We start from the raw sequence: 25191 nt of genomic DNA on the forward strand, positions 1-25191 counted from the left end.
AAGCAGATGCCTGACCAGTGACGTAACCCAACACGTTTAGTCAGGCCTTGAAAACCAACAACAGCTAATCAGAGGCATGATACTCTGTCATGGAATGTAAACCTTTTGGAATGCACACTGACATTTTCCTTGTTTCTTTCCCCCTTTCTTTTTCTGATAGGAATGATAAATATCATAACCAATCTGTTCCACCCTAGATCATAACGGTTGTTGAATACAACCTTCTTTTTCACACATTCTGTCTGCTTCCCGTCATAATAATGTTGTCAGGTAACTGAGGTTCGGTAACCTATAAGAAAATATATTCTCTGTAATCTTCATCCTTGATTAAACATTTGAAGAGGTTTTTCCATAACATGCTACAGTAATGTTCTACGATGTTTTGTGTGACGCAATTTTTGTGTGGCTTCTTCTTTTAGGGTGTGACACGTTTTTGGGGGGCAGGAGGGGTTGGGGGTGTGGGGGTAAGGGAGTGCGGGGGCATGGGGGGTGTGGGGGGCGATGTGGGTTGTGGGTGGGTGGAGAATGAGGGAGGACTAACTGAACTGAGAGGAGGAACTGGGGTATGCATGGACAATGTATGGGCAGCAGAAGTCATGTGTATCTTGTCTGCATGTAAGTAACAGAAACTCTTCCATCCAGGCCTAAGCGCGTTGGGCTACGCTGCTGGTCAGGCATCTGCTTGGCAGATGTGGTGTAGCGTATATGGATTTGTCTGAACGCAGTGACGCCTCCTTGAGCAACTGAAACTGAAACTTCCATCCGCCTTGGACTTGTATGGATGGAGAAGCTGGCTGTGTGGAGTTCTAGTCACTGTGAATCTACACACCTTGTACATATCAGCCATGGCTGTGTGCAGTTCTAGTCACTGTGAATCTACACACCTTGTACATATCAGCCATGGCTGTGTGCAGTTCTAGTCACTGTGAATCTACACACCTTGTACATATCAGCCATGGCTGTGTGCAGTTCTAGTCACTGTGAATCTACACACCTTGTACATATCAGCCATGGCTGTGTGCAGTTCTAGTCACTGTGAATCTACACACCTTGTACATATCAGCCATGGCTGTGTGCAGTTCTAGTCACTGTGAATCTACACACCTTGTACATATCAGCCATCTCGGTCAAGGCTCTTCAAGGTTCTTTCCTTTTGGATGATGTTTTGTGTCGGACTGCCGAGTTCATTACTTGACACGTGCCTTGTGAACATCTTCACTTCTGAGCAGTGGTCACTGACCAGGAGAGGTCTGTACTTCATATTTATTCTGTGCTGGTTGTGACCTCAGGACACTGAAAGAATAGAGTTATCTAGGTTGTGACCTGACCTGCTTTAGTCACCTGAATATATAATTTTCATGGTTTTGGAAAGCCAGAGTTTTTGGAATATTTTTGCGATGGATGGCAGTAGTTCCCTGAAATCAATCATAATTGAATTTTTGATACCGTATTAGCAACTCAAGTATAATATTTTTTGAAGAACTGGGACGTGCTAATATGGTTCTAAACTATGAACTGAATATGAAAGGTTGGAAGCAGTGGGTGATGTTGTACACAGTTATGTATCAGTGTGATGCTAAATTACGTTGGACAAACATGATTGACTGCTTGGTGCAGTGAACTGATATCAGCTTCGCTAAGTGAAGGTGTGTAAAATCACCCGAACAAGTTCCCAGAGGGGTAATGACTGAGTGATTTGTTGTTTTTCTTTTCTTCTCTATGTGAGATGGTAAGGTGTGTGATCACCTTCCCGATCCCTGGAGGGGAGGTAATTGATATAACAAGAATTGAAAACTGACTAGATTGTTTAAAATCGAACTAGTTAAACAAAACAAAACAAAAAAAAACCCGAGGGTATTTTAGAGTTTATTAAGACTGAGGACTGAGCTAGTGAAAATGTGTGTGCAAGTTTGAAAGTCATGAGTGACTAAGTGTAAATCAAACACATAAGCTTCTGACAAACGTAAACACTCGCAACTTGTGCCTGACACACGAACACACAGCCCACCCGATTTCACCTGCCTCCCCCCCCACCCTCCTTTCCTCACAGCGCTGTTGAATCTCTCTCCAATTTTTTCCCTGCAAAGACTCGTGTCCATTCCCCGGGAACCTCAGGAGAAGAGGGCGACGTTCTAAAGGAAAAGACAGCAGCACCCTTGAACTGAGGGATACAAACTGACTAGATTGACTGACAATACTTGCAACAATGCCACATGATGTACAGTACAAACCGAGCTCTGTGAAAAAAATAAGTGATCCCAACAGACACGCACAGCCCCACAAGTGTCAAAGGAAGGCGACATGAAGCAGTGCTCAAAAAAAAAAAAAAGGAAAAAAGAGACTGATTTTTCACTGGCCACAACTGACTATATTTCTTCTTCAACAGACTGCATCAGAAGACAGCAATAACTGTTGGAATGTCACTGGAAAACATGCAGCAAAAAAACAAACCAACCCCCAAAACAGAAAGAAATTGCTGCAGTCTGCTGTAGAGCTGATCCTGCAGCAACACTGTGGAAGATGCTGTCACCTAATGGAGAGGCTACTCCTGCCAAAATACCTGACAACTCTTAACACAGAAATTTACTGGGGAAAAAAATCTGAATCTAAATACCATGGCTAACTATGAAAAAAAACACCCAAAAAACTATGGGCTAAATTACATAGAAAAAAATATAGTTACTATGGCGAAATTATGTGGGAAAGTTCCTTGTTTTTAGAACAATTAAATTATATTGAAAAAAATACTGTCACAAGAACTAAATTATGTAGAAAAATAAAATTATCACAGTTAAATCATGTTAATATGTAGCTATAAATATAATTATCTATGGCCAATTTATGTAGAAAATATAAAAATCACACAGCTTTGATCACCAGTTATTTTACAAAGGAAAATACAGCAACCATGGCTAAATTGTGTAGCAAAGCTTTGCGTAATTGTGTGGATAAAAATAATAAAATAAATGTGGCTAAATCATGTAGAAGAAACTATCATTAACACGTTATGAGGAAAAAGAAATTACCATGGGCAAATTATGCAAAATAAAATATAATCACCACAGTTAAATCATGCAGAAAAAAAACATAGTTACCATGGCCAAATTATACAGATGAAAACATATAGCTACCATGGCTAAAATGTGTCAATAAAAATATAGTTACAATAGCTAAATTGTGTAGATAAAAACATGGCATACATGGCTGAATAATGTTGAGAAAAAAAAAAAATCATTACCATGGCTAAAAGAAAAAAGAAAAAAAAGTTACCCTGGCTAAATTCTGAGACATTAAAGTTACAATGGCAAAATACATCGAAAAATCCTTCCCCTACCATCTCCATGGAAACAATATTACACCGAAAAGAAAACTGAACAGGTCAGCACAGTGCCAACCAGCCCCCCACCCCAACCCCCTCTCCGCAGACCTCATCCCAAATTTCACACACAGAATACTGCTCGTGACAAAAAAACAATACTGTTGCTTGTGTTGCTATACTACATCCACACGCACACTCATCAATATCATCCCAACACAATAGTAACTTCACTTTGCCAGCTTTACAGTTATGCGACAATGCAAACACCTCATCGTACATTTCGTCACTAAAGACACATGGCTTCACAGGCATGTGACAGTACCAACACCTCATTATACGTTTCATCACTAAAGATACACGGATGGGATAATGCAAACACCTCACCACACATTTCGTCACTAAAGATACAGTAAAGGCATGTGATAATGCAAACGCCTCTCCACATGTTTCGTCACTAAAGATACATGGCCTCACAGGCATGCGATAATGCAAATGCGTCGCAACACATTTTTTCACAAAATATACATGGCCTTTCAGAACATTGTACACAACTGCTGTCACACTGCAAACATGTATGCTAACCACAGACTACTTAGCCATCTGCACATTCACAGATAGATTCATGAGCATCCCCCCACCCCACCACCACCTTCCCCCCATCCCCCAGCTGGATGACAACGATGGTCATCATCGATCTCGATGGACACACACCACTAAATACGTAACCTTGCCAAGGAGAGACAAACCTTACATCAACACGCACAAGACGTTACTGCCAGAACTGTAATGGTCTCATTCCCATCAAACAACACACTGAATGAATAAGGATCAATCATCATCGTAATCTCAATCCCATCAATGGCAAGTAATGATGCTGATAAAACAAACACACACAAAAAGAGTCCCCATCTTTGCTGTACATGATGCCACAGACATTACCACAGTTTCAGGCACTGATACTGTAAAAGAAATGTATTCATGACCACAACTCACTGACAGATTAAAAAAAACCCACAACCCCCCCTCCAAAAGAAAAAACCCACTGATAATCACACACAGATAAAAATATCTTAAAATCAAAACAAAAAACGAACATCCCAAACAACCCCCTGTCAATCTGAGGGCCCAGGGTTTGATTCCCAGTCACGGCACACGGTCAGTGAAGGGAGGGGTGACTGTCTTCACTCTCCCAGGTCAACAGATGGGCAGACCTGCTGCTGCCTGATCCCAACTTTCTGTGTACACACATGCCGACATAAAATACGCACATCAAAGATCAAGTAACCCGAGTCAGCGTTCGGTGGGTCGTGAAAACAAGAATATACCCCAGCATGCACACCCCGCAAACAGAGAATGGCTGCCTACAGGGCTGGATATCAACAATCATTAAATCCCATTCATTCATGTAAAAGAATGTGTGAAAGGCGCCCTGCGAACGCAGAAGAATCTGACCACACAACAACCCACGTGACATCCACCAAAATGGCAATCCCCAATCCACTACTGGGAATATGACCTCCCCCTGACCATCCACCCCCCCCACTCCCCAACAATCTGACACTAATGTAAAGGCAACTGGCACACCTCACCTCTCCAAATCTAAAGCAAAACAAAAACAAAACAACAACAACAAAAAAACCCACTAAAATTTTACAGGGTAGACATTGAAGCCCCAGTGCCTTGCCTGCGAATAAAAACAGTGTTTATATATATATGTACTGTTATGCTGAGTTGTGAACTTGCCATGCAAACACAACCTTACAGAATCCTGTCCTTTTGTTAACCTCTATCTTCTTTGCTGCTTCAGAGACAAGAGCAGCATGTAAAAAATAAAAATAAAATAAAAAATAAAAAAAGCTCCACAGGCTTATGTTAAACTCTCGTTGACAAAGATTTTTTGTCTTGTAACATTTTAAACAGCCTCTTAGGGAAACCTACAAACTCCCAACCATCAACGCTGCCGAAAACGAAAGGCAAGTCAGGGTATGTTCCGGGGGCCATTCAGGCCACACTTTGCTGGGTCCTCGGTGTGGGTGTGGCATGCAGGGGTCAGGGGTCAAGGGTCAAGGCCACAGTCCCGGAGGTCAGTGCCTGATGTTGCGAGTCTGTTCACCCAGCTGGCGGTAGAGCAGAACGGCCAGCACCAAGCCGCCCACCTGCGTCAGTCAGACAGCCAGGTGTCACAAAAAACACACATAGCTCCCCAGTCAGACAGCCAGGTGTCACACACACACACACAGCTGCCCAGTCAGACAGCCAGGTGTCACACACACACAGCTCCCCAGTCAGACAGCCAGGTGTCACACACACACACATAGCTCCCCAGTCAGACAGCCAGGTGTCACACACACACACACAGCTCCCCATTCAGACAGCCAGGTGTCACACACACATAGCTCCCCAGTCAGTTTCAGTTTCAGTAGCTCAAGGAGGCGTCACTGCGTTCGGACAAAACCATACACGCTACACCACATCTGCCAAGCATATGCCTGACCAGCAGCGTAACCCAACGCGCTTAGTCAGGCCTTGAGAACACATAGCTCCCCAGTCAGACAGCCAGGTGTCACACACACACACACAGCTCCCCAGTCAGACAGCCAGGTGTCACACACACAGCTCCCCAGACAGACAGCCAGGTGTCACACACATAGTTCCCCAGTCGGACAGCCAGGTGTCACACACACAGCTCCCCAGTCAGACAGCCAGGTGTCACACACACAGCTCCCCAGACAGACAGCCAGGTGTCACACACATAGTTCCCCAGTCGGACAGCCAGGTGTCAAACACACAGCTCCCCAGACAGACAGCCAGGTGTCACACACATAGTTCCCCAGTCGGACAGCCAGGTGTCACACACACAGCTCCCCAGTCAGACAGCCAGGTGTCAAACACACAGCTCCCCAGACAGACAGCCAGGTGTCACACACACAGCTCCCCAGACAGCCAGGTGTCACACACACAGCTCCCCAGACAGACAGCCAGGTGTCACACACACATAGCTCCCCAGTCAGACAGCCAGGTGTCAAACACACAGCTCCCCAGACAGACAGCCAGGTGTCACACACACAGCTCCCCAGACAGACAGCCAGGTGTCACACACACACAGCTGCCCAGTCAGACAGCCAGGTGTCACACACACACAGCTCCCCAGACAGACAGCCAGGTGTCACACACACACAGCTCCCCAGTCAGACAGCCAGGTGTCACACACACACATAGATCCCCAGACAGACAGCCAGGTGTCACACACACATAGCTCCCCAGTCAGACAGCCAGGTGTCACACACACATAGCTCCCCAGTCAGACAGCCAGGTGTCACTCACACATAGCTCCCCAGTCAGACAGCCAGGTGTCACACGCACAGCTCCCCAGTCAGACAGCCAGGTGTCACACACACACAGCTCCCCAGTCAGACAGCCAGGTGTCACACACACATAGCTCCCCAGTCAGACAGCCAGGTGTCACACACACACACAGCTCCCCAGTCATACAGCCAGGTGTCACACACACATTCAGTTCCCAGACAGCCAGGTATCGCACACATACACATCTCCCCAGTCAGACAGCCAGGTGTCACACACACACATAGATCCCCAGTCAGACAGCCAGGTGTCACACACACATTCAGTTCCCCAGACAGACAGCCAGGTGTCACACACACATAGCTCCCCAGTCAGACAGCCAGGTGTCACACACACATTCAGTTCCCCAGACAGCCAGGTGTCACACACACATAGCTCCCCTGTCAGACAGCCAGGTGTCACACACACATTCAGTTCCCCAGACAGCCAGGTGTCACACACACAGCTCCCCAGTCAGACAGCCAGGTGTCGCACACATACACATCTCCCCAGTCAGACAGCCAGGTGTCACACACACACATAGCCCCCCAGTCAGACAGCCAGGTGTCACACACACATTCAGTTCCCCAGACAGCCAGGTGTCACACACACATTCAGTTCCCCAGACAGCCAGGTGTCACACACACATTCAGTTCCCCAGACAGCCAGGTGTCACACACACACATAGCTCCCCAGTCAGACAGCCAGGAGTCACACACACACACATAGCTCCCCAATCAGACAGCCAGGAGTCACACACACACACACACAGCTCCCCAGTCAGACAGCCAGGAGTCACACACACATACACACATAGCTCCCCAGTCAGACAGCCAGGTGTCACACACACACACACAGCTCCCCAGTCAGACAGCCAGGTGTCACACACACAGCTCCCCAGACAGACAGCCAGGTGTCACACACACAGCTCCCCAGACAGACAGCCAGGTGTCACACACACAGCTCCCCAGACAGACAGCCAGGTGTCACACACATAGTTCCCCAGTCGGACAGCCAGGTGTCCAGACAGACAGAACTCCCCAGTCAGACAGCCAGGAGTCACACACACACACACATAGCTCCCCAGTCAGACAGCCAGGAGTCACACACACACATAGCTCCCCAGACAGCCAGGAGTCACACACACACACATAGATCCCCAATCAGACAGCCAGGAGTCACACACACACACACACAGCTCCCCAGTCAGACAGCCAGGAGTCACACACACACACACAGCTCCCCAGTCAGACAGCCAGGAGTCACACACACACACACATAGCTCCCCAGTCAGACAGCCAGGAGTCACACACACACACATAGCTCCCCAATCAGACAGCCAGGAGTCACACACACACACACACAGCTCCCCAATCAGACAGCCAGGAGTCACACACACACACATAGCTCCCCAGTCAGACAGCCAGGAGTCACACACACACACATAGCTCCCCAATCAGACATACTCACACCAAAATGTGACTAAACACTCACACACACACACACACACACACATACACTCACACACACACATACACACAATACGCATACATACATTTTAACATACATGTGTACCTAACAGCTTCCCTCAACACATATACACACATAGGCATGCACAAACATACATAAACACACATGCGCGCGTGCACACACACACACCCACAAACACATTCATATACATGCATGTAGTTTTGTACACATACATATATATGCACACACAGTCAAGCACAGCTAATGCAAAGGAAGTGGACCTGCCACAACTGAACTTATTGCTAAGGGAAAAGGTGAGTTTTGAGACAAGATTTAAAAGATGCGAGGGAATCAGAATGACGGAGGTTATCAGGGAGCTTGTTCCACGTTTTTGGCGATTGAAAAGAAAACAATCTGTGTCCATAGGTCTTACTTCTGATGTGAGGTATCCTGAGAAGTCGGGTATCAGAGGAAGAACGGAGCTGGCGAGACACGAGTTAGATATGGAGTTCAGTTCTTTCTGAGGACGAGTTGGGCAGAAGAGTTTTGTGAGCGAGGACCACCACTTCCCCACAGCAGCTGGTGTGCACAGGACATTCCACACTCACCAGAACTTCTCCCCTTTCCATCAGACCTTGAGCAGTGGTCTGGGAGCTAGTCTTTCAGATGAGACAATAATCTGAGGTCCCGTGTGCAGCATGCACTTAGCATATGCAAATGAACCGAAAGGGTTGTCCATGGCAAGAATCTGAAGAAAAACCCACTATAATATACATGCGTGTGTGTGAGTGAGTGTGTGTGCATGCGTGCGTGTGTGCGTTTGTGTGTGTGTGTGTGTTTGACTGAAGCGTGATTGAATGACACAGGAAATGAATGAGTTCTAACAGGCAGCCTTCAGTGTGTGTGTGTGTGTGTGTGTGTGTGTGTGTGTGTGTGTGTGTTTGACTGCAGCCTGACTGACTGACACAGGAAATAAATGAGTTCCAAATGGCAGCCGTCAGTCGACTCTACCCAGGCAGGCAGCCTGTCGTGCAAATGACTCCGTGTTTGTAAAGCGCTTAGAGCTTGGTCTCTGACCAAGGGCTGGCGCTACATAAGTATCAACAATGATAATCATACTTATTAATCAGTCATACTTCCACTGTCCAAGGTACTCACCAAGACAAAAGCGAAGGCAAAGGTACATCCCAACAGTATGTTGGCCTGATCTCCGATAAACTCACGAGCTTTTTCATAGCAGCCCTGCAGACACACACACACACACATGGTAAAATGCGACCATTTTAAAAGTGCTTCTGTAAATAATGTTTACAAACTGGTGCGACTTTTCCTGGCATCAGTGTAAAACACAAACACTGAAGTCCAATTTTTCACCATGCTAGCTGTTTCTAAACATCTGAATTTCTAAATGTCCATATTTGGTCCAAGGGAAGCAACCAGGCATTACGGTTAAATCAGTCCTTGGGGTACAAAATGTTAACATCAAAGCAGACAGGACGAGATAGTTTCAGTTTCATGGAGAGAGTTTCATTTTCACCTCCATGGTGGTGGCAAAAAGGGGAAGCATGCAGGACAAACGAGTTCCTGTTACAAGGAGACAGTTTCAATTTCAGTTCCAAGGAGGTGTCAGATCGTGTGTGGACTGATCTATGTATACTAGTACGCTAAACCACATTTACTGTATTAAAAATATATATTAAAAAAAAAAGAAGAAAAAGAAGAAGAAAAAAAAAACAGAAGAAGAAGAAGAAGAAATAGAAGAAGAAAAAAATAAATATAACAGTAAATGCAGTTTGCATATAATTAGGCTTCATTCTTTATTTTTTTGTGCCCATCCCAGAGGTGCAATATTGTTTTAAACAAGATGACTGGAAAGAACTGAATTTTTCCTATTTTATGCCAAATTTGGTGTCAACTGACAAAGTAGTTGCAGAGAAAATGTCAATGTTAAAGTTTACCACGGACACACAGACACACACACAGACAACCGAACACCGGGTTAAAACATAGACTCACTTTGTTTACACAAGTGAGTCAAAAAAGCAAGCCAAGAAGAAAGGAAGGACTGACGTCGTAGTGCAGAGCGTTGTTGAAGACACTGAAGCGCAGGTTGCCAGGAGGCCCCAGCGCCCACGTCTGGCACTTGGTGACGTCCCGGTAGTTGCTGATCTTCTCATCATACACACAGCAAGACTCCGGCACCAGTCGCACTGGCTCCTCCTCTGGCACACACAAGTTACAAAATAAATTTAAAAAAACAGTGAAAGGTCACATAAGTCTTTTTCAGCCATCGGGGCAGTGACATCAAATCCAGTGTGTCCAGGGCTTGGCACAGGAAGGCCGGGCCTAATCCTGTCCTTCCGCTGTTTTAACCTTTCCCCCTACCCAAGTCAGAACGCCTGTTCACACCTGGGTGGGGTGAGGAAAGGTGAAGTCAAAGCGCATTTTTATTTATCCATTTATTTATTTTTTGCTGCCCCATCATCTGCACCTTTCAGTGGCATTACTCCCACACCATGCGGTCAGCTATCAACGCTACAATGTCATCTAAGGCCCTGTGCGGTCAGCTATCAATGATACAATGTCATCTAAGGCCCTGTGCTGTCAGCTATCAACACTACAATGTCACCTAAGGCCCTGTGCGGTCAGCTATCAACGCTACAATGTCATCTCAGCTATCAACGCTACAATGTCATCTGAGCCCCCTGTGCGGTCAGTTATCAACACTACAATGTCATCTAAGGCCCTGTGCGGTCAGCTATCAACACTACAATGTCATCTAAGGCCCTGTGCGGTCAGCTATCAACACTACAAAGTCAAGTCATCACTCACTGCGAAGACGAGCCTCCCTGTACCAGGGGGTTTGTTCGAAGATGAGCCACGAGTCTTGGCGCGTGATTTCAAAGTTCTCCGTCCCGTCACTCAGTCCTGTGGTGGAAGCCCTCACCCCACAGCACTCCAGCTGCACACACACACACACACACACAACACACACATACACACACACACACAACACACACATACACACACACAACACACACACACAACACACACATACACAACACACACACACACACAACACACACACAACACACACACACACACACACAACACACACACACACAACACACACACAACACACACACACACACACACAACACACACACACACACAACACACACACACACACACACACACACACACACAACACACACACACACAACACACACACACACAACACACACACACAACACACACACACATAACACACACACATACACACACACACACACATACACACACAACACACACACACACACACACACAAACACACACACACAACACACACACACATGGATAATACTGCCACTCACTGCCAAACAAACAAACACCCCCCTCTAACACCCCCCATCTCCCCCCCCCCCCTCCCTGCACCCCCCTCCCCCCCACACACACACAGATACTGCCACTCTGGTGTGTGTGTGGTTTGCTTTTTTGGTTTTTGTTTTGTTTGTTTGGCAGTGCCGTGGCAGATGTGTTCACAGATGTGTGTGTGTGTGTGTGTGTGTGTGTGTGTGTGTGTGTGTGTGTGTGTGAGAGAGAGAGAGAGGAGGTGTTTTTACCCTGCCATGTAGGTAGCCAAGCTCCCAGTTTCTCGGGCGTGCGTGTGCGAGCTGGGTATGTTCTTGATTCCATAACCCACCAATTTATTTTTACACATTTATTTATCGAGTTTACAAATTTTACAATTTTATCTATCTATCTATCAACAAAAAAAAAAAAAAAAAAAAAAAAAAGTATTCATTCAGTTTTCTTTCTTTCTTTCTTCTTTCCCTCAATGCCTGACTAAGCACGCTGGGTTATGCTGCTGGTCAGGCATCTGCTTGGCATAAATTATGTGGTGCAGCGTATAAGGATTTATCCAAATGCAGTGACACCTCCTGGAAAATACTCAACTGAACTGAACCAAATGATGATGTAGCACATATGGATTTATCCATACGCAGTGAAAAACTGAACTGAACTTTGACCAAAACGCTGACAGGGATCAGGGGATCTTTAACGTGCGTCATTTCATCTTCTGCAATGCGAATGTACAAGAAGGGAACCGAGGCACCGGCAGCACTGCCAGTCTGCCGTGACCTAGGAGGTGGGAAAAAAAACTCCACCCTTAACCCAACCAGGCGTCGTGACCAGGGATTCGAACCCAGGACCCCCAGAGACTGAAAGCCCAACACTCTTAATCACTCGGATCTTGTGTCCGTTGACTTTCGTTGGTCGACTTTGATCGATCGATCAATGGAAACTTCTGTCGCCAAAAACTGTAAACCTTTCCACTGGCCTTGACCTTCATCCTGTGTGAGGTTTGTCTCTTTCTTTTTTTTTTTTTTTCTCCCTAAAATAATAAATAAAAATAACCACCCTTGTCGCCCCCCCCCCCCCTCCCCGCGCACCCCCCACCTCCCCCAAAAAAAAGAAAAAGAAAAAAAGAAAGGGAAAAAAAAGGGTGTACAACAGTGACAGGGACAGTACACATATAAAAGGGAGAAAACTCACATCACATGTAGCATGTACAACAATGACAGGGACAGTACGCATATAAAAGGGAGAAAACTCACATCACGTGTAGCGTGTACAACAGTGACAGGGACAGTACGCATATAAAAGGGAGAAAACTCACATCACGGGTAGCGTGTACAACAATGACAGGGACAGTACACATATAAAAGGGAGAAAACTCACATCACGTGTAGCATGTACAACAGTGACAGGGACAGTACGCATATAAAAGGGAGAAAACTCACATCACGTGTAGCGTGTACAACAGTGACAGGGACAGTACACATATAAAAGGGAGGAAACTCACATCACATGTAGCATGTACAACAGTGAAAGGGACAGTACGCACATAAAAGGGAGAAAACTCACATCACGTGTAGCGTGACAGGGACAGTACGTATATAGTCCTTCGGATGAGACGATAAACTGAAGTCCTGTGTACAGCATGCACTTATTGCACATGTAAAAGAACCCACAGCAACAGGAAAACAAATAAAATTGCAGGCAGGAAAAAATTACAAAACAATGGGTGGAAGTGTCAGTGTAGCGACGCGCTATCCGTGGAGAGAGCAGCCCGAATTTCACACAGAGAAATCTGTTGTGACAAAAAGAGTAATGCAAATACAAATACAAAAGGGTTGTCCCTGGAAAAATTCTGTAGTAAAATCAACTTCGCTAGGAAAAACAAAGAAAAAACTGCAGGCATGAAAAAATACAAAACAAAAAAAATGGGTGGCGCTCTCAGTGTAGCAACACACTCTCCCCAGGGAAAGCAGCCCGAATTTCACATAGAGAAATCTGTTGTGATAAAAAAAAAAGAGTAATACAATAATACAATACGATATAAAAGGGAGAGAACTCACATCGCGCTGAAGCCGATCCCAGGACTGGGTGATGGTGCTGTCGTCTCCGTAGCTGGACAGCAAGGTGCCGCGCATAGCGTCCGTCATCTCCTCTTCCAGCTGTCGTCACCACCGATGGACGCAAGAATGAAAAAAAAAAAAAAAGGGGGACAAAATTCATTCAACAAACATGGCAGGAGAGCTGCATAAAAATGGATTTCACTGCTGTCACTGTCGTTCACTCACATCCTTTAAAACAAATCTAAAAACATTCCATTTCATGCAGTCTCTATATATAATCAAGGCACTCCAAACCATATTCTGTATTCTATTGATCCGCCACATCTGTTTCTTATTTAATATATATATGTGTGTGTGTGTGTGCGCGCATGTGTGTATGTGTGTGCATGCATTCATGCGTGTTTGTATGTGTGCATGCATCCATGCATGTTTGTGTGTGTGTGTGTGTATGTGAGTGTGTGTTAATGCAGAGTGTGTGCGTATATATACACACATGTATATATGATATGTGTGTTTTCATTTGTTCTTTAATTAATGTAATGACTTTTCATGATGACAGATACCAGGCGAGGGCAAGAAAAGAACAAGGAACGGGGGAGGGAAAATATGAGTGCATGTGTGTGTGTGAGAGAGACAAGACAAGACAAGACAAGACAAGACAAGACAAGAAAAATTCTTTATTTCGAGGATAATAGATAAGCACTGGTGTGCTTTTTTACATCCAGTCCCCGCCCTGAATAGGGTCTACACTACACAATATTTAATAAAATGAAAGCATGGTGTTAGTAGAGATACACAACAGAGGAAAATTTTTTTTTATTTTAAATATGCATAAATCAAAACAAAACAATAATCACACACACACACACGAACACACACACACACACACACACATGGCTTACAGGCACTAGCATGGTGTTAGTAAAATGCATGGGAAAAAAAATGAACAAAATCAAAGAAACAAACACACACAACACACACCGCATTACACATCAGAATGGGGGATAGAGGGTAAGGAAGGTTCTGTCAACCATACACATTGGACAGACAGTATCAATAAAATGAACGATTTACAGAGAGAGAGTGAGTGAGTGAGTGAGTGTGTGAGAGAGTGAGCGAGTGTGTGCAAGAGACTGTTAGCGTGTGAGTGAGTGAGTGAGTGAATGAATGAGTAAGCTGGGTGTGACAGAGAGAGTGTGTGAGACAGTGTGTAGTGTGAGAGAGTTTGTAAGTGAGACAAAGTGTCTGGGTGTGTGTGTGCGTGTAAACAAGTGTCTGAGGCAACACACCAACTCACCTCCCCTTTGAAAGCCACAGCCAGGATGGCCGTGATCAACAGGACCAAAAAGATGACCGTCAGTGCAATGAAATACTGCAACACAACACAGCAACCATCCATATAAGTCACCAGGTAAGGAATCTCAACAGACGAGGTGTATCACTGTCAGCAACATGACATAGGAATGTAACATCCACCAACATGACTTTAATGTAAACATGAAAATAATAACAATTAAAAAAAAAGTTTAAAGTTAAAGGTCCTGCAACCTTTTACGTTTAAGTCCTATTTTAGCATCCTAAAGTCAGTGACCTATTTTACCAGCAATTTTGGTGCATAGATGAAACAATATTTACATTAGCAGATGTTGTAACCCATTTTCAGTGGCTGATGATTCTATTTTGTACAAAATTTTACTCAATTCTGACGCAGATTCAGTCATTAAACTTGCCTGCTGACATCTTGCTCTTTCTGTTTTTGCTCACGCAAACCAAAACGTAAAATGTGAAAATGTGAACAGAAACACGGCAGCTTTGTTTATTAACGCAGGTGGTTCATTACCTGCCACAATCTTGTGCACAGTGATTCCTTTGCTGTACTCTAATCTCCAGATTAGTGGGAGAACATTCACTTGTTTATAGCCTGAATCTAAAAGGGAAGTCTTTTTAACTAACAGTAATAAGGAGTACCATCTTGAGCCCACGTTTATGAAGGAAGATTCAGTAATGTCTAACGGCTTCATGGTGTTTGCAAAAGAGAGACAGACAGCAACAGACCCACAACAGACAGACAGACAGAGAGACAGAGAGAGAGAGAGAGAGAGAGAGAGAGAGACAGAGAGAGAGAGAGAGAGATCGAGAGAGAGAGATCGACATAAACAGAGAGAGACAAAAAAACGAAGAAGAAGAGGAAGGGGACAGAACTATACAAGTAAGACACCTACCACCACCACCAGCTGTTGCCGCTCTGAGCGCACAGAAAGAGATCGACAGAAACACAGACTGACTGAAAAAAAAAAAGAACAGAGAGGGAGAACAGAGACAGACAGAGAGAGCAACAGACCGACCGACAGACACAGAAAGAGATCAACTGAAACAGAGACAGACAGAAAACAAAAACAAAACAAAAACAGAGGGAGACACAGACAGAGACAGAGAGAGCAACAAGCTGACCGACAGAGACAAAGACAGAAATCGACAGAAACAGAGACAGACAGAAAACACATACACAGAGGGGGACACAGAGAGGGAGACAGACAGAGACAGAGAGAGCAACAGACCGACAGACAGAGACACACAGAGAGATTGACAGAAACAGAAAGGTTGGAAAAAAAACCCCACCAACACAGAAAAGGAGACACAGAGAGAGACAGAGAGAGCAACAGACTGACCGACAGAAACACACAGACTGAAAAAAAAAAAAACCCCACAGAGAGGGAAACACAGAGACAGACAGAGAGAGCAACAGACCGACCGACAGAGACATAGAGAGAGATCGACAGAAACAGAGACAGACAGAACCCCCACCGCCCCCTCACCCCACAAAACCAGAAGAACAAGAAAAGGGAAAGGGGAGAGGGAGGGACAGAACTGTACAAGCCAGACACCTACCACCACCACCAGCTGTTGCCGCTCTGACCGCACGGCACAGAACCCCAGAACAGCCAACGCCAGCAGAACGACGGCGCCAACAATCAGCAGGTAGGAGGCGGCGGAGAACAGGTCATCGCCGATGACGTTTGCCACGTAAAGCTTGTCCACCACTGACCATATCCCTATGGCCACCAGCGCCACACCAAACAGCTGTAACAAAAAAGGACACCGTAAGTGGTGGTTAGCACCGTGGACTGATGACTGGGAGGATGTGGGCTCTTCTTCTTCTGCAACTCCCAAGTTCACTCTGTAAAAACTGTTCGAAAGGGTGGTTGGTTCGATTCCAGAGGGAGAGGGGGAGCAGACAGGGGGATATAGGATTGACTAATTGATGCACACACTCACTTGCTCTCCTCACACCAATAGCAGGGCCACATGGTGTGGTTTTTTTATAGAGTGTTTACTTTACAATAAACATAGGTAAGCAGTTCACACACCTAGCAAAAGCAACACACACTAAGGCAGCACACACTGCCCACTTCAAGTACTTCCTACAAGCTGCACACAGTAAAAGGTTCACCCTACACCTTAAGCAGCACCTACAAGCAGCATCTACAAGCAGCACACAGCCCAACAGGGATTTCCTTGCTCCTCACATCACTGATCAGTCAGTCACCCTGTGCCAGTCAGTTTTTCTGGGAGACAGCCGACTTGGGAGTGGGGGTGCGGGAGAGTGGAAGGAGGGAGGGTGGCGCAGTGTCGGCGCGACCTCGAAGACTTCACTTTGGACAGAGCAAGAAGGGAGATAAGAAGGGGTTGGGTGGTGGGGTGGGGGGGGGGGGGGGGGGGGGTAGGGGGGGGGGAAGGTGAAGGGATGGGGAGGAAAGGGGGACAGAGTGTGGGTGGTGGGGGGGGTGACACTGCTGGCACACTATAACAACTCATATGTACACAAGCTGGCTTTTACGTGTATGACTGTTTTTACCTTGCCATGTACACAGTCATACTCCGTTTTAAGGGTGTGCCTGTGGGGTATGTTCTTGTTTCCATAACCCACCGGACGCTGACATGGATTACAGGATCTTTAACGTGTGTATTTGATCCTCTGCTTGTGTATACACATGAAGGGGGTTCAGGCACAAGCAGGTCTGCACACATGTTGACCTGGGAGATGAGAAAAATCTCCACCCTTTACTCAGCAGGCACCGTTACCGAGATTCGAACCCGGGACCCTCAGATTGAAAGTCCAACGCTCTGACCACTCGGCTATTGCGCCTGTCATGGCTGTGGGTTCAGGCCCCATTGGAAGGTTGTTGTTGCTTTTTCAGCCTGTGACTGGCTCCTACCCTACCTAGAGCTGAGTGTGCTGTGAGACTGAGACCCTTGTTGAGGGCCATCCACGTCACTATGCGTCTTTGGGTGTTTTGCTGGAATTTCCTGACCAGCAGGTGGCAGGAATCTGTCATCTCTCAGTCTGGTTGACACTGGTATATGTGATGAGAGTACAACCTTCTCAAGTAGCCCCAAACCTAAGTGGATCTCCACAGCATCATCATCACCTCCATCATCATCATTCACCATCATCAAAATATAGAAAACAAAATGTCCCCAAATTCTGAAAGAAAACAAAACAAAAAACACAACAACAAACAAACAAAACAAACACACACACACATGTAAAAAATAGGCAAGGCCAAACATGGTGGTAAAACAATAAGAGCTGGGTACCAATTCAGAAATCAAATCTGATTTTCATCCAATTTTTTTCTCTCTCTCATCAGTACCAGTTTTTATGACTGTTATTTTAACACAAGCACATGCCACACACCTGGACTAAGAAATCAAATCTGATTTTCATCCAATTTTTTTCTCTCTCTCATCATTACCAGTTTTTATGACTGTTATTTTAACACAAGCACATACCACACACCTGGACTAAGAAATCAAATCTGATTTTCATCCAATTTTTTTCTCTCTCTCATCATCACCAGTTTTTATGACTGTTATTTTAACACAAGCACATGCCACACACCTGGACTAAGAAATCAAATCTGATTTTCATCCAATTTTTCTCTCTCTCTCATCAGTACCAGTTTTTATGCCTGTTATTTTAACACAAGCACATGCCACACACCTGGACTAAGAAATCAAATCTGATTTTCATCCAATTTTTCTCTCTCTCTCATCATTACCAGTGTTTATGCCTGTTATTTTAACACAAGCACATGCCACACACCTGGACTAAGAAATCAAATCTGATTTTCATCCAATTATTTTCTCTCTCTCATCATTACCAGTTTTTATGACTGTTATTTTGACACAAGCACATGCCACACACCTGGACTAAGAAATCAAATCTGATTTTCATCCAATTTTTTTCTCTCTCTCATCAGTACCAGTGTTTATGACTGTTATTTTAACACAAGCACATGCCACACACCTGGACTAAGAAATCAAATCTGATTTTCATCCAATTTTTTTCTCTCTCTCATCAGTACCAGTTTTTATGACTGTTATTTTAACACAAGCACATGCCACAAACCTGGACTAAGAAATCAAATATGATCTTCATGCAATTTTTTTCTCTCTCTCATCAGTACCAGTGTTTATGACTGTTATTTTAACACAAGCACATGCCACAAACCTGGACTAAGAAATCAAATCTGATTTTCATCCAATTTTTTTCTCTCTCTCATCAGTACCAGTGTTTATGACTGTTATTTTAACACAAGCACATGCCACACACCTGGACTAATGCTAACACACTTTATTTGTTTGGTTGTTTCTCTGGCTCTCCCTCACATATGTGTGTGCATGCGCGTGAGTGAGTGAGTGTGTGAGTGTGTGTGTGACTGTAATTCCTTCCTCATTTTGATGGACCAAGAGTAAAAGATGTTGAAAACTCTTGATAGCTTGGAGTTTCGTTTTCTCTTCAAAACTTTGCAAATATCCAATACTGTTTTTCAAAAAACATAACAAAAGTAAAATATACATGATACAATAAACAGACAAAGTTGTCTTGTTGCAAAATGTTTTTCATCAGCCTAGAAGTCTGAGAGAGAGTGAGACTGAGAGAGAGAGAGAGAGAGAGAGAGAGAGAGAGAGAGAGAGAGGCCAAAAGATGTGTACTCACAAAGATTAGCACATTGAAGACAATGAGTAGAGTCTCCACCAGTTTCTTTCCACAGCCCATGATTACCTCCCTGCAATCACACACACACACACACAATGGATTCAGAAACCCTGGTCATCACTGCTAAAAAAAAAAAAAAAAAAAAAAAAAAAAAAAAAAAAAAAAAAAAAGCACAACAGCATACATTTTTTATCACAGAAATTCAGAGCTGGTGCAAAAATTCACCATCTAAAATTATACTGAGCATGTCTGCTTTTGAAGCTGGGTTCTCTGGTCATGTGTGTATGTGTGATGATGATGATGATATGGATACTTACATGGCGTCTATTTTTGGTCAAAGACCAAACTCGAAGCATTTTACAAACACGGAGTCATTTGCACAACAGGCTGCCCACCTGGGTAGAGCCAACTGACAGCTTCCATTGGGAACTTATCATTCGTTTCCTGTGTCATTCTATCAGGTTTCAGACACACACACACACACACACACTCCAACAGACATGTAAGATTTTAAGTGTATGACTGTTTTGTTTATTTACTGTACCATGCTGGCAGCTGTACTCCGCTTTCAGGGGTGAGCTTGTTGGGTATGTTCTTGTTTCCAAACCCACTGAATGCTGACATGGATTACAGGATCTTTAATGTGTGTATTTGATCTTCTGCGCGTTTATGCACACAAAGGGGGTTCAAGCACTAGCAGGTCTGGACATATGTTGACAAGGGAGATCTGAAAAATCTCCACCCTTCACCCCCCCTGGTGCGACAGAAATCAAATTAGGAAACTTGGGCAAGAATCCAGCACTCAAACCATTACTGACCACCACACCAGTGTGTGTGTATATATGTATGTGTGATGACACACACTCAAGTTTCAAACATGAAATAAGGACTCAACTTAAAACTCATTACAAAGAAACTGGGTTTAATTTCTGCACAGACTGTCAGTTTGACTCCCTCTGCCCTTGACCTTGAATTGTCTGTACTCTTCAGCGTTTTGCAGTTTAGGATGAGACGGATTAGCTGAGGTCCCTTGTGCAGAGTGCACTTTGCCCACCTGAAAGTGAAACAGTGAAAAGGACCCATGGCAACATGAGACTGAGTTGCCCCTGGAAAACTTCCGTACAGAAAATCTGCTTTGTTACAATGTAAAATGTCTGAGGCGCATCTACAAGTCCGATGGCAGGAGAGGATCCGAAACGAAGATCTGTGGGAGCGAGCAGGGCAGGAACCAGTGGCCAAGCAGATACTGCGGAGGAAGTGGGGCTGGATCGGACACATCCTCATGAAGCCAGCGTCCAGCATCACATGCCAAGCCCTGACCTGGAACCCGCATGGAAAGAGGAAGAGAGGCCAGCCTCGCAACAGCTGGAAGCGAGATACCGAGGCAGAGCTGAAGAAGCAAGGGACCAACTGGACTGGAATGGCCAGAACAGCCCAGAACACAGTACGATGGCGAGGGGTCGTCGATGGCCTATGCTCCACCAGGAGTGATGGGCATAATGAATGAAAAATGACAATGTAAAGACATAAACCAATCCACTTGCAGACAGAAAAGAAAAGGACTGTACAGCAATGTGGTGACACACTCTTCCCAGGGAAAGCAGCCTGAATTTCACACTGAGAAAAAGTTTTGTGATGAAAATAAAAAACAATACAAGTTACAACAGAATCTAAATGTTGAAGAACAATCTACACACACACAACTTTTGGTGGATTAAAAATCTTGGTATATGGTCCAAAGGGAATCTTTTCTGTTTTACCATGATTAGATGATTGATATATTCATAATGGTCCCAGACTACATTCAAAGGGTCACACTAAACTCTGAAGTCTGCATTGCTACACACAAAGGCATACTGAAGCTGTTCAAGCTCTGATACACTATATGAACTATTTTTTTTAACTCACTCAGTACGGCCAGTCCTCTCTTCTCCCCTACACAGACCCCTCGGATGTCCAGTGGGTGTCTGAATGACCCAACCTTTGGCTTCTGTCGTCAGAATTGTGGTATTCTTTGTCAACATTCACCTCTTCAGTATAAGAGCCTTCCGCTTGCAATATTTTGATGATGGTAACTGGGGTGAAACGCTGTTAACGTTGTCTCTTTCGCCGTTTGTATGGAGAGAGTTAACGTGTTCATTCAAGAATTTTTTAAAATGGTGCAGGAACTTGCTTAATGAACATGGCAGTGCATCCTTTCCAGTTTCAAGATGTCAGGGACGCTTGTGCAGGTGAGTGTGTGTGAGCACATTTGTGTATGGTTTACTTGACGTATTATGTTTATGTATAGTTTTATTGTAACTGCCACAATCTTCCAGCATGGGAGATGCGTGTGTCAAATTGCATCATTATTATCGTATAAATGCATTATCAGATGCCCTGACAAAGACTGGTTATCAGCAATGTAGAACACAGCAGTGTGAGTGGCATACAACAGGCACACCACAAATCTGACAGTCACTGATAAGGAAATGATCGAGGGGTGTTCAGTTTTGGTGTGCATGTATACACAAGGGTTACTTTGCAAGGAATGTCCTTCTGAGCACATATATGACCTTTGTATGGTGAATGAAATGTGAAGGATGTGAAGCCCATTATTTATAATTGTTCCACCCAGGTGTGTGTGTGTGTGTGTGTGTGTGTGTGTGTGTGTGTGTGTGTGTGTGCAGATTAAATTTTGGTTCCTGAGTAGTATGTGTCTCAATAAAAGCCCAATTAAAAACAACAACAACAAAAAAGACACTCAGGACCCAAGTTTCTGAACACCATTTTTCATATGTCACATATTTTTTATGCTTTTAATTAAAAACAGTATGGACACATTTATCCCAAGATTACTATCACTTTGCAACACACACACACATACATATATATACATGTGTGTGTGTGTGTGTGTGTGTGTGTGTGTGTGTGTGTGTTACAGAGAGAGATAACACCGAACACTGAAATGTTTAATGTCATTAGCTGTAAAGCTCTAGTGACATGGTAGGTACAAATCAGAACAAAAATGGTGCAAAACAAATAAAATGGAACAGAAAGGAAAAATATAACCAAAGTAAACTAAACTACTAAGGGATAAGCGGCACTTTGGTATTTTGTTGTTTGCTTAAAATGTCCATGTGGCAGGCAGGTACTGTGCCTTCCCCCCCCCCCCCAGTCGGAGAGAGAGAGACAGAGAGAGAGAGAGAGAGAGAGAGAGAGAGAGAGAGAGAGACAGAGAGAGAGAAGAAAGGACAAGACAAATTCTTTATTTTAAAGGATAAAAGATAAGCACTGGCGCACTTCTCTACATCCAGTCTCTGCCTTGAAAAAGGGTCTACACTACACAATACTACATTAATCATTTAATGATTATTTTTTCATTGCATGCACTACACAATGCTATGTAAAGTCATAACATGCAAACACAATACTACATAAAGGCATAAACATAGTAATAATAAGAGTCATACACACACACACACACACAAACAGGCACAAGCATGGTGTTAATAAAATACTTAGGAAAAAACAACAACATAAGAACACACACTGACACACACACTCTTAGTCTTACGCACATGCGCTTGCACACTTACAGACACATGAGCATCCACTGTGTATGTCATTAAATACTATACTAATGTGAATATGAAACAGTAAGTCTGAGAGAGAGAGAGAGAGAGAGAGAGAGAGAGAGAGAGAGAGAAGAAAAGACAAGACAAAATTCTCTATTTTTGAGGATAATGCAATAGATAAGCAGTGGTGCGCTTTTTTTCATCCAGTCCCCACCCTGAAACAGGGTCTACACTACACAATACTACATTATATATGTCACTGCATGCACTACACAATGCCACTTAAAGTCATAGCATGCGAACACAATACTACAGAAATAAGAAAGGCATAAGAATGGTAATAATAAGACACACACACACACACACACAAACACACACACAAGCATGGTATTAATAAATGACATAGGAAAAAAAACCCATAGAGAACACACACACACACTCTCTGAGAGAGAGAGAGAGAGAGAGAGAGAGAGAGAGAGAGAGAGAGAGAGAGAGAGAGAGAGAGAGAGAGACAGAGACAGAGACAGAGACAGAGAGAGAGAGATGGTCTTTTACTTCAGCTCTGAGCTATCGGGTTTCCAAGCAATAGCATTGTCATTCAGTACATAATCTGTTCACCTGATTTCTCTAGGTCTGTCAGTTCAAAACGACACAGATTTGAAACTTGAGCTGAATGACCTCTTCCCCGAGAAAAATACGTTACTTTCTACTTTAATTCTACCTTTGGGGTGTCACTAGGATACGAACGATGTGCTGGAAAACAACCGCACCCTAAATGTCTTACTCATCAAACAGACACTCGCAAGTGCCTCCCCACCATTTCCTGGTCAAAGCAACATCACCTCCACTGCGGCATATGAGGTCACTTCAGGTTATTGGCGAAAGAGGCTCTTCAAAAATGCTTACCTTAAAACGGTCACGCAGCAGGAAATTACACACAGTCACAGACGAGGATTAATCGTAAATCAGCAACCCAAGTCTTTGTGTTTATGAAAATCAACACGAACTGGTTGTCGCGAATTTAAAACTGCCGGTGCGGAGAATGAAGTGTTGTATGACACTCTCGAACGTCGGAGGTGAGAGATGGACCTGTGCTCTGTTCAGAGGAACTATGTGCACGTGGCAGTTGGGGGGACGGTCTGACTTCTGATTGCCCTTATTCTATGCGGGCGGAATAATGTGTGATCACGACCCTATCGTGCCCGCACCCACTTACCCATTTATTTCTGCCCCTTTTCGTAGCGACAAACTGAAACTTCGTAGCGACCTTCGCGAAATCTGTAACGTCTGTGTGTGCGTTCCAGACAAAGGGCCGGGTTTGGTTGCGTTTCATATGTCACTGCTGTTGTGGTTAAGTATGCAGAAAATCTGAGCGGCTACCACTTCTAAGAAACTCTCTTCTCCGCCGCTGTACTGTCCAGCTCTCCGCCCAAGAGTTTCTTATCACCGCCGGCAGAAGATCCGTCTGAGCGGCTACGACAGCTAAGAAACTCTCTTTTCTGTACTGTCCAGCTCTCCGCCCTGAGTTTCCGAGCCGAGTTATCACCGCAGAAGATCTGAGCTGTTACGACTACTAGCGGTTTTTTTGTGTCAGTGTTTTTTTTTTCGTATTGAAAAAAGAACCAACTCCAAAAACTGACAAACAAAAAACAAAAACAAGAAATAAACAAACAACACTGAACAACAAACAAAACAAAAAAGATATGATCGGAAACATTCGGGAAAAAAGAGAGAGAGAGAGAAAAAAAAAATTACTCAGTTTATTTTATTTTTCCGTTCTAAAGACAAGCGGGCGCCCAAGATGGCTTCTTAAAGCACCGCTCCTGAGAATCCGGCACAGCTCATTGCGACGGTCCACTGACGATCGAGAATCACCCAGCATGCAGCTCAAGTTGCCCAGGACATCCAAGTCAACCACAGTCGTCCTGCAGGATTTCTTGAATGAAGGCATTTGACAGTAAGGTCCCTCATGCCCACAAAACTGGACTGCCATTTGGAGTGCCTGCGCAAACCCGGCTTCACGGGATCTCCAACTTTGTCTGAGCAACAGCTGCATGTAATGGGTGATTCTATAGG

General features: G+C 44.4%; 1 protein-coding gene across 1 annotated transcript; it reads right to left on the reverse strand.

Annotated features, from left to right (window-relative positions):
* On the reverse strand, positions 1-24161 carry LOC143301483 (CD151 antigen-like). The gene is made up of 9 exons (XM_076615798.1): positions 24022-24161; positions 19559-19628; positions 16444-16635; positions 14852-14926; positions 13555-13653; positions 10964-11093; positions 10202-10353; positions 9290-9373; positions 1-5475 (listed from the first exon to the last, which is right to left on the reverse strand). Exons 2-9 carry the CDS (start codon positions 19616-19618, stop codon positions 5404-5406), a joined length of 864 nt encoding a protein of 287 aa, XP_076471913.1. The 5' UTR covers positions 19619-19628; positions 24022-24161; the 3' UTR covers positions 1-5403.
* Positions 24162-25191: the final 1030 nt, after the last annotated feature.

This window comes from Babylonia areolata, chromosome 27 (assembly GCF_041734735.1).
Source record: "Babylonia areolata isolate BAREFJ2019XMU chromosome 27, ASM4173473v1, whole genome shotgun sequence".
Lineage (NCBI taxonomy): Eukaryota > Metazoa > Mollusca > Gastropoda > Neogastropoda > Buccinidae > Babylonia > Babylonia areolata.